The sequence below is a fragment of the Centrocercus urophasianus genome, unplaced genomic scaffold (assembly GCF_019232065.1).
Source record: "Centrocercus urophasianus isolate 14NV4802_14NV808 unplaced genomic scaffold, USGS_Curo_1.0 seq_15, whole genome shotgun sequence".
Taxonomy (NCBI): Eukaryota; Metazoa; Chordata; class Aves; order Galliformes; family Phasianidae; genus Centrocercus; species Centrocercus urophasianus.
Window position 1 is genome coordinate 45,673,371 of NW_024884697.1, and position 11,348 is coordinate 45,684,718.

Genomic DNA, 11,348 nt, shown 5'->3' on the forward strand with positions numbered 1-11,348 from the left:
ACTGTAATGGCTGAGTTCCACATCAAACCTATGTGTGGAAATTCATGTTGCCATTTGTTGCAGTTGGTTGCATTATATGTCTGGTGTTTACAAGGGAGGTAGACCACAGCATAGTCAGAAAATGTCACGTTCAAGTGGAGAGCTCACTACTAAGTTGCCTGATTATTTAAAAAAAAAAAAAAAAAGATGAGAGTTGGAAGCTGTTTATCATGGTTTGACCAACTGTAACCAGAGTTATTAAAAAGCAAAATGCTCAATTCAATGGAAATATTCAAATAAAATTGTATGAAAATGCTGGTGAAAGTAAACCACAAGCACATGATAAACCCTTGTTGTTTAGCAGTTCTCTGTGTACCGTCTCCTATGAAAAGGAATGGCAGAGTAGCTGCACAATTGCTTCTTCACATTATCTATGGGTCTAGAAATATAGTGGTTTAATGCTGCAAAATTTAACTTTTAGCATTTCTGTTCTATTTCTAACCTTCTCAGGAATGTGTTTCAGGTGATTAGCAGTCTCCTCTTGATTATCACTTCTCCCTTGTTCTCTTGCTGTCTTTATATGAAGCCAATGAGTAGTTAATAGCTGCCTGTGAAGGGTTCCTTTTGTAGGCCAAGAAAAGTACATACAATTCTGCCTTGAAAGGAGTGAGGGGAAAGCATGGCTCCTACTTTGTAGGGGAGCAGTCTCGGCTCTGGAGGTGAGCTCTCTCTGCAGTTCTCTCCATTATTTTCCTTTCTACTCGTCTGTAAGAGTTTTTTATTTATTCCTTCTGAGATCTGTTGGAACTTTCAGAAGTGAGGCACTTGCTGATACCAAATGGTATAATTCGTACTATTTTATCACAGTTCTCATTTAACATCCTGTGCGGGCTCCATAGCATCCAACAGGGCATCTTGAATTGTCAGGAATAAAGCCATGTCCTGGAGAATCAGAAGGTGATTTATTATTATTTTTAAATAAAGCACCTTCATCATTCTAGGATGAATTGAAGAACAAAAATTGCCTTTTCTTGGTTTTTCACAAACGAAGGAAGATTAGACTTAACCAAGTATTAGAACTGAGGGCAGGTGTTGATGTAGATGCTCTGCAGTTTGTGACCAGGAATCTGACAAGTAAAGAACAACTTTGCTACTTACTTGCGTAAGGAGGCATGTTCAGCGTGGTGCTCCGTGTGGCTGTTGGTTTGTCAGGCCTTCTGAGCACTGCATACCAGTCTGCTGGTCTCTGGCATCAGCTGTCATTGAGTTTCAGGATGGAGTTGTGAGTGCTGGGGAGTGTATGGGTTTTGACGGAGTTTTTATTCTTCTGAGCTCTGTGCTTTGCATTATTCCTTGAGATCAGCAGAAGAACTCAAGCTGGAATTAGTGCTTCTCCACAACCTATAGGTGAGCTGCATAAGGCTTCCTCTGTGCCATTTTTTTTCCATCTAAACCTTGTTTTGGTGCTTCTCTTCCCTCTAAAGCAGCTGAGGTACTTGGGCTTGTTTTTTTCAGGGGTTATGAAGAAGCATATGATATCTAATGCTATTGTTGCTAAGAAAACAATTAGGCCAGTCTTAAGTTCATGTTTGGCACTCAAAGTAATTTGAAAGTGGCATAATAGTTCTATCACTGATAATACTGAAAGGCCAAGTTATCCTTTTGTTCTGTCTTGATCATGTTGAACAACTGTGGGAGCTGAAGCCAAGAACAAGTTATGCCTTAAGTTGAGAAGCTGGGGAAAGCTGAAGATGCTGCAGCAATCCTGTTCATGCTGCACCATGAACATGCAAGTAAAAGTTTGCTTAATGTAAAATCTGAGCTGTCCTTTGGTGCAAGCTTAAATAACGCATACATTTCTTTCTGAGCATCCTGCATTGATAGTGCTCTGTGCTGGTGTGTATTTAGTGATGTGCCTCTTGTTCATCAGACGTTCTTTGAGATCATACCAGCTGTAATATTAGGCCTATGTGAACAAATGCAGCTGAAAGCAGCAGGTCAGTAATAAGTCTGGTGAATTATCCAGATGCTAAGTTGGCAGCAGAATGTTGCAAACTGTTATTTTCAAACAGTTTTGCAGCCTCAACTGGTTTGATTTCTGTGTGAGAGTATTTCTGGGTAATCTCACTGAAGGCTGTAGAGCTTGTCAGATGTGAGGTTTTTTTTATAATTGGACCTGGGAATGCTGGATGTTATTATTAGGTGTGCAGTTTAATACAGGCTAGCACAAGGTGTTTTCATTACAGAATGGCATGTTCTTACCTTTCTGAAGAAGAGAGGAGAACTGAAGAATAGTGGAGAAGGACACTAATGAAAAACTAATAGGAACTCCAGTAGGTGGAAAGCTGAAGTAAACTCTTGATGTTTCTCTTTTCCTATATGAAGACATCCTATCTAAATAAAGTCTTTTTAATGGCTGTACCAAGTTTTCTTAAAAGTACAGTCAGGCCATGTGATTTCAATTTACCAGTTCAATGATCTGTTCCTTTTTTTGGAGGAACCGGTTCTCTTAAGGTTGAAGAACTTTTTTTTTTTTTTTTTTTTTTTCTTCCAGGAAAAGAATTTGAGGATATGCGGATATGCTGTATCAGTTTAGAAATCATGTGGTGATAGCAGCTACTGTAACATCATTACTTCTGGATAATGTAATAGGTTTCATAGATTCATGGTTCAAGGGGGGGTTGTAACATCCAATGGAGCTTTCAGCTGTTCCAGCCAGCATCCCCAAAGTTACTCAGTGCATAAGTGAAGCCTCTTTGTCTAGCATTTTTTTTTTTAAATCTTCAGAGGTAAAAGTGTTAGAAAAAATAAACATTGGGAAGTTCTGTGGCGCATATGAAATCTGGTCTGGGAAGGTACAGCTGCTGTCACTCAGCCTCTGTGCCTTGCTGCAGGGAGAGTGAGTGGCTGCAGTCTATTAGCAAGTTACGGTAACAGTGAGCACTTGGTCTGCCAGGATACTATGCCCTGGTGTTGAATATTCTTTATTATGTTAGTGACTACAATTAAATGCTGTCATATCACAAATTGCTGCGTGTACATACATTAACAAAGCTTTTAATCACTAAACCTTCTGTCTTCTACAAAATGCTTTGTTTTGCCAAAGTACTGTTTTGACTGCTTAATAATGTTTCTGTATTGGAATGTGGATCTCTTACAGTGAAATCAATAATTTAGACCTCATATACAGGAAATTATTGTTATTAGGTGTATTAGGGCTTGCAAACAATATTCCACTTTTTAATGCTGGTGATCCTTTACAACCATACAAGGGTGACAGAAGTAAGTAGGTATGCACTTGTTCTCCCTATAGGCTAGGGAGAACGCAGTATTAAGGAAAACTTGGGCTGTTGGCAAGCATGTAGGTACCCCCATTGTGGTTTCTGCATGATTGAGCAAGTTGACCTGTTTCAGTCTGCTTTCTGTCAATGACTATTAGCAGATGGTCTGAGGAAGATGTGTAAGGAATGAGAGTAGCTTTTTTTTTTTTTTTCCTAAAAATTGCTCAAGTAATGAGAGAGTTTGGGAACTCAGTTCCAAATTTTTCATGTTTCACAACAGCTAATAGATGTCTTGTCCCTGCTACCTCACCAACTAAATATTTCTGTTTTCTGATTATTACCTATTGGCAAGTTAACTGTATTTACAAGATGCTGCTGGACATTGTCCACTTTTGCTCCTTCCTCTGTGAATGTTTTTACACAAGCTTCTTTAAACAGGATGTGGAGCTGCTGGAGTGCTGTTTGATGGTATTGTCAGTGCTATGGAAAGTGTATAGACAAATTGTAGCTGCTGTTATTTTGTGTGTGTGCATGCACATACATGTACACAGTGTTCCTTTTTTCCTCTTGAGATGCTGTTGAATTAATCTTTGGGAACTTAATCCCCAAAACCACATACTCTGGATTGAATACTGCATGTAGTACTACCTTGTGAGGTTTGCTGTCGCTGCATTACTTTTCCTGTGAGGTGAATCTTCAAAGTGAAATTTCTGGAATAGCCTTAGAGCTGTCCAGTTATGTTTCTTGGTAGCTCTGTATGAATGCTGCTGTTCTGGCTTTGAAAAATGAGCGTCACTGCAGAATTGGGCCACAGTTCCTGGTATATCAACCTCCCCTCCACCCCCCAAAATGGAGACAATTCATTGGAGAGAATCTTTAGATTGGATGCTTGAATGATGTTTTCCCAAGCAAATAAATATTGCTTTTCACTTAGTTTCTTGAAACATTGTGCAGCTGCTCTTCACTCCTTGTTGTTAAATAACAAGCCATTTACTGTCTGAAGCAAACTATTGGCATTATTGCTAGCAGATGCTGAACTCTGAATGTTAACTTAAACAGCTCATAAATGTTAATCATATTGCAGTTTTGTAAGAGCTTGTCTGCATATCCCAGAGGCACTGGCTAATATGTCATGATTTTTTTGATAATTGATGTGATAACGTGAATTGATAACATTTCCTAGCTGAGATTCCAGAAATGACTTCATAATTCAGTAGGTTTATTTTGGTGACCTGGAAGTTCTGAGAGAAGTGCAGAGCTGCCCTTCTACACATACAGCTTCATGGTGCTAGCATAGCTTTACTTACACATGTTTCAGTAGGCTTGAAGTTGCTGCATGTACAGTGGAGTGAGTACAGCGTTGATCAGAATATGCTGTTTACTTACTGACCTATCACTTGGCAATCTAGAGAAAGTTAAATCCAGATAAAAACTGAAAGAATTCTCTGCAGCTTATTGCATTCTTCAGTTTTTAAAGTTACTTTCAAATTATAATGCTTTTTCTGCCACACAAATGTGAAAAGTTTGTTATAGCAAACTTAACTTGCATACAGGGAATGCGAAAAGTGTAAGAGTTGCTGCAGAAATGTGTGTTATCTGTGTAACAAGCCACTAAATAGTGTGCTATGGCTGTGAGGATTATTAAAAGGCCAGTGTGAATGGGTTTTATAAACAAGACAAAGCTCCCAGGCAAACTAAGCCTCCTTCCAAGCCAGATTCTGTTCTAAAACACTGGTAAGGTCCCACACTGTGGTTTTGAGGTGGTCAAAAGGATTGTAATATACCACTAATTAAATCACAGATAATTAAGTAAAAGCTGCCATGTTATTGTAGGAGTTTAACTTCTTTGATTTTAATCCTTGTGAAGGTCAGAAAGAGGGCAGTGCTGTTGCTAGTGCATGGCATGTAGAGAAATCAGACTTAGTGTGTCTAATATACATTCTCCTTTTCCTTTTATTTGAGCATTTAATGAAACTTGTTTTTTTTTTGTTTTACTAAGGACAATGCTGTGTGTTTACTAGAGTTGTTTTGTACCTTGAGGCTATACTGAGACTATGGAAATAGTCTAAATTGCAGTTATTGTGGGATGCTGGTGTCAGCTGATGAACACAGAAACCTGGCTGTGATGCAACCATTCTGTGCAAAGCTATATACTGTTTTTTCTCCTGCTGCATGTTTAGTTTGTACTTTGATTGCATATGTCTGTACTGTTCTCCTTCAAGCTTTGAGCTTCTTCCGTGAGGAATCGTGGTTTAGAGTCAGAAAATGATAAACAGAACTGGGTTTTGTGGCTGTTTAGAATATAATTATATATATATTATATTATAAATATAAATATGTAAGTCTGTGACTGCCACATACAGAAATCTGTATGGAAGGAATTGATCTCAAAACTCATTTCTGAGGTTAAGATTAAATGTCATTCTTCAAGTAGATGGACATAAGAATTTGTCTCCGGATTTCTCCTAAAAGCCTGGGGAAGGATTGAATTGTACATGATCTGGTATTTCTTTGGATAAAAATGAAATGGAAAACTGTCTGGGAGGGTAGAGGAGACTTCATATAGTGTGCATCCTTAATTTATAATTGTATTTGCCTGATAGCATGCTGTCAGAGATAATGTGGTCGTCCAGGTATCAATTCTGGTTGGATGTCTTTCCCTTCTTTGGGTGAAGGAGACTGTAGGTGTGACATATCAGTCACTGTCTTGGGGAGGCTTTAGGTGTGTGGGTTTTTTTTTTTTGTTTTCCTCCAAAAGATCCACATTAAAATTATCTTTCTTTAATTGTCTTTCTATATGTGTATGTTTCCTGCAGCAGGTAAAGGTAGCTTGCAGAGGCTAAATACTGCTTCAGGTATCCATACTCATTGTTAACTGGAGAGAGGAGAACAACCAACAAAATAATTGAATATCCCAGTTAGGACTGTGTCCTTTTTGAGTATGACAGTATTTTTTCTTGTTCTGTGTACTTAAGACAGAATGGAGGCATAATCAAATGACTGAGATCAAGAAATAATTAAGAAAGTAGCAGCATGAATTTTGTTTCTTTTTCAGAGTGCAGATCCAGAAAAGCTGTATTGTCTGCTCTCTTAGCTGAAACCCGGGTGTTTTTCTTTTTTTGTTCCAGGCACATAGAACATATTTCAACTTCAGTGCGAATTAAATGCTGATGAAAAGCATAGATGAGTTGATCAGTGTTGTCTGATACGTGTAGAAAGTTTCTTATCTGACAAACCTCAGCTAATACTTCTTTAAAAGTAGTCCCAAGGTTTGGTTGGTCTCTGTACAAAAAAATAGAAAGGGGGTGGGCAAAGAAATGAGTCGCTCTGTGTAAGAAGCTTTTCGTTGTTTCTGTTCAATAATTCTGTAACCCTACTGAAAAGTTTGAATGGATGACCTAAATGTAGTTCCAAATCCCTGGGAAAAGGAATAAATTGGTCTTGAACATGAAGCCCTGAGTAGAATTTGTAGAAGATTTCAAGCAAGCACTCAGTAAAAGGAGCTGGAAGAACTTGACAGTAGTGTACATCATACATTCTGAGCATTTCTTTGCAGCTGTACAGCTTGAAATCCAAATAGGCTAGTAAATTGTCAAAGAAGTGCTTGCATATCCAAGTAGGGAGAAACATCATCAATAGCATCTTTCACATTACCTGCATGACTCATAAGTAGGAAGACAGACTCAAACTCTGGTTATTAACCAGTAGCTTGTGTGTTTGCAGATGATTTGTGTGGGGAGAATGTATAACCAAGATGTTATAATTACAATATAATCAAGAGAGTAAGGCAAACAGACAATGATCACAAAAGAGAATAAGTGGAAGAGCTTACCCTTGGGTTGAGCTCACCAGAAGATACCAAAAGAGGAGATCTCCAGAAGAGATCCTTCCCCTCTGGTAGCCAGCTCTTAAATAGGTCCAGGAGGGGTGGAGCCAGGCTCCACCCCTTCCGGCAGCACAGGTGAATTGCCTTCACCTGTGCTCCTCTGGCTGACTCAAGGCTCACCTCAGGTGATTAATCAGAGGTTCAGGCTGTGACTCAGCAGTTCCCATACAGGAGAAGGAAAGTGATGAAGAAGTAAAATATAAAATGAGACTATAGAAAGGTTGCGACAAGTACCAATTACTTTCTTTTGTGTTTTTTTTTTTTTTTCTTGCAGCCCCTCAAGTGCTGACCTTCTTTGTCTATTAAGTTATTATAAACTTTTGCTGCTCTGCGAACACGAAGATGTCTCGCAGCCCTGATGCTAAGGAAGACCCTGTGGAATGCCCCCTTTGCATGGAGCCTCTGGAGATTGATGACATCAACTTCTTTCCTTGCACCTGTGGCTACCAAATCTGTCGATTCTGTTGGCATCGTATCCGCACTGATGAGAATGGACTTTGTCCTGCTTGCAGAAAGGTAAATATCCTGGATCATCGGCTTGTCTTGCTCATAGCACAAGGCTTTTGCCTTGTGATGATACCAAAGACATCCTTTTCCTTCTGGGAAACATTCTTCTAGTAGTGGCGTAACTCGAAGGTGAGGTGTTGGATCTTTGAGATTTTGTCCGCATGTATCAAATCTGTTGTGCAGCTGCTAGTCTTGATTTGTTAAATTCGGAACTGGATTAGTAGGGGAAGCTGTGGATCAGAACCAAGGCATGCTGATGCTGAGGGAACTGCAAAAAAAAAAAAAAAAAAAAAAAGTCCTATGATTTGGAGTGCTCATGTGTTGCCAGAGTTTCTGTCAGTAAAGACAGCGAGGATTCCAGCAGTAGGGATTTTCTGAGAGCCAAGGTTCAGCTGAAGTAGCAGAACTGTCTGAGGCAAGCTTATAAAGCACCTGCTCTGTTTTGTTTGTGGCACCGGAGCTCTTAATCTATTTTTTCTGGACACTAAACATGTAAAACCTTTGGAAAATATATCCAACGGTATTAAATTTTACAGCTTTTCAGAATCTAGGCTAAGTCTATTTGCCCAGTATTCTGATCCTGTTGCCAAATGCTTAAAGGTAGTATTTTGAGAGTCTCACCTTTTTTTTCCTATCTCTTAACTGAAGTGGCTATTATTGTGGTTGGCCGCAACTATAAACTTCAGCTTCATTAAGTTGCCCGCTTTCTCCTTTGAACTATTTTCCTCCTTCTCACAGTGTTTTGTATAACCTTATTGCTTCCTTATCATCAATGTTTACTATAAAATAATTTCTCAGTATCTTATCTTTAATTCTAATTATATCCCTTGATTGTAACTTTCTTACCTGGCCTTCCTCTTTTTTGTAACTGCAGCTACTCGTACCCGCTTTTTCTTCTGCTATTTGTGTTCCTACCCTCAGTTTATGCCTTTGGCTTCCTGTCTCACATTACAGCTCCCTTCTCAGACCCTGAATAATCTTACCTGAGTTCACTATCTTGATTCACTGCCACAGCTTTATATAAACACTTTCAATCGTATTTTCTTGCTGCTCTTTTGGGCTTTGGCTGTGCTAGAGCTCTCCCTGCTAGCCTGTCTTCTGATGCTTCTGTAAGCTCCAAGGCTATTGCAGAGTAACATTGCTAACATATTGCAACAAGTTTGTGCAGTATTTGTTCTGTGGATTCTACAAGGAAGGTCTGCCTGTCATTGGCAAGATTGGTTTCCACGTGTGTGTCATCTACAACAGGCGCTGTGCTGTGTACTTCTCATAGTACAAGCAAATCTCTACTCTACAAACACAAGATCTCATGGTACAAATGACATTTTTTTGGAGTTTCCTCATCTGTATAAGTTGCTTCATGTATTTGGATATGTTATACTACTTTTTTGCCAACAACTGTTTGATTTGTCTCTGATCATTCATCATTGGAAGTCTGGGGATTATACCTGAGAAATCGCACAATCAGCATGCTGCTTAGTGTCTCTGGGATTCTTTGAAATATGGATATTGCCAAGGCTGAACTTTCTCATGTGGAATAATCTGCCTTATGATTGGTTATGCAAACATTGTACTGGGTTGGAATACAATTTGCTTGGAAAAAAGAGAGGTTCTGGAAGAAAAGCTAAAATGAACTCTGCAGTCAGAAGGAATGAAGCACATCATTCCAAGAGAGGAAGGAGACTTCTTTTACAGTGGATGTGGATTATATTCTTGATGTTTTCTTCATCTGTGGACTGCAAGATGCTCTTAAGGAGTGTTCAGCTATTTCATTGGATTGTTGGATTGTAAAAGCATAGAGGATGCTGAAGTACACACCTTTTTGTGGTACAGTTGGACATTGTGGTTCAGAGACTGTTGAAATGCTTGGAATAAACCGTTTGGAGCTATACAGTTGATGGCAGCAGCAAAGAAGTTTGAAGAAACCACCTTGTGGAGCATACTGAACCTTGTGCAGCAGGTGTGTGTTTTTGCATGCAGTATGTTTATGTATTTCCTATCTGTGTATAATTAGGTTCCTGGGGTAAAGATCTAAGCAGTTTTCTATTCTGTGACAACTGTGCTGTGCATTGGCTGCAATCGCTTAATGCTGAAGTGAAGAAAATGGTGAAGCAGTAAAATTTTTGCAGATGGTTTCATTGTAGGGAAGTTACAGTAAGTACTGTGCTCTCAACAGTTATCCCTGGTTAATAATGCACATGCCAGTGCAGAATTCCTACTGCAAAATGGAATTGTGAAAATACATATGTTAAAGCAAGGCCTCATATGTTAAAGCATACAAATGTCATGCACAGTTAATTAATAGGAAAACTGCTTTCTCTTGATGCCACAGGTGTGTAGTGGCAGTTAATGTTCTCCAGCTGTTTGTCTGTCAGTCTGTGGAGAGTAACAGTGAAATTCCCTAGTTAAGGATTTTGTATGAAAGGTTTGGGAAGATCCTGAAATAAGTCTGTGATAAACTCTATTGGCTCTGCTCTTAGAGTGGTGTCTGTGCCACATCTTTGAAAGGCCTGGACTGCATATTGCATATATATTATTTTCCTAGGTTTCTCTAACTAGCTTCTAACCAAAAAGATGTTAGCTTGCATTACTTTCCACCAAGGAGAAGATACCTCTACATACTTGAACTGTTAGGTAGCTTAACATACACGTGCACAGAAAATGTTCATGTGTTTGCAGCCAATTGAGTTAGTATGTATTAAGTTTTTTCCTGTTAGTAATGGTAGTAGATGTGCATTTGCTTGGCTTGTGAGAATAAGAAAGTATGACTTAAACTTGAGTACTATCTTAATGTTTGTTAGTTTTAACACAGCAAAGGCATTGCAAACATTAATGGCTTTTGAAATAAACTTACAAATTATTTCTGCATAATTCATTAACTATAAATTCTTCCTTTAGAGGGGAAAAAAAAAAAAAAAGAAAAGAAAAACGGAACTGACCTGTTCTTAATGCCTTTCAGGATTGTAGGTCTAGTCAATTGTAAGATGCTAAGCAAGCATTTTCGTTTTTTTCCAGTCAATTGGTTTCTTAACTGTGAGAGAAACAGACACTAACTGATCAGATTGAAATGAAAATATGCTGTACTTTACAAGTCAGCAAACTCACTAGTTTCAGTTGTAGCACCAGTGATTTTTTTCTTTGATTTTTTTTTTTTTTTTTTTTCCTTAAAATTCAGTGGCCTAAGTATTCTTTTCTGTATGAATGTCTGTAATTTTTAGTGACTTATGTTCTTTGATAGTGCGTAGCACAGAAACCTTTAGTGTCAGCTATTACAATTTTTAATTGTCACTAAAGAATTAAAAAAACCAAAAACCCCACAAACAATCAAAAAGCATGACTTTTTCACTTTTCTTAATTGCTTTGCACTTCCACCAAAAAGTATAATTTGATATGCTGCTATTCTTGTATCTTGCTATGTCAAGGAACTGGAGAACAAACCTTATTCCTCCTGGTGCGTTGTATTGAAGGTGGAGATTAATATTAAGCTTACACACTTATGTGTAAAACATTATAGTTTGGTCATGTTCTTGTCTTTTTTGTATTCTTGCCTCTGTAAAAGCACCACAATCTTCAAACATCCTTTCTTCTTATGCTGCTAGTTCCATAACTGAATAGTTCAGTACAATCATTGATATTTAGAAATTCTACTTCTTGTTTGATGTAACTAGTATGATGCATACAATACATAAATCTTA

At 38.4% G+C, this 11,348-nt stretch overlaps 1 protein-coding gene across 10 annotated transcripts in view; it reads left to right on the forward strand.

The window, feature by feature from the left end:
* CNOT4 (CCR4-NOT transcription complex subunit 4) overlaps positions 1-11,348 on the forward strand; it is a 68,621-nt gene that overhangs the window by 20,919 nt on the left and 36,354 nt on the right. For all 10 annotated transcript variants that reach the window (XM_042815536.1, XM_042815533.1, XM_042815541.1 and 7 more), the window contains exon 2: positions 7,421-7,662. In XM_042815536.1, the coding sequence (XP_042671470.1) occupies positions 7,489-7,662 (174 nt within the window). In that variant the 5' untranslated portion in view covers positions 7,421-7,488. The remainder of the gene's footprint in view (positions 1-7,420; positions 7,663-11,348) is intronic.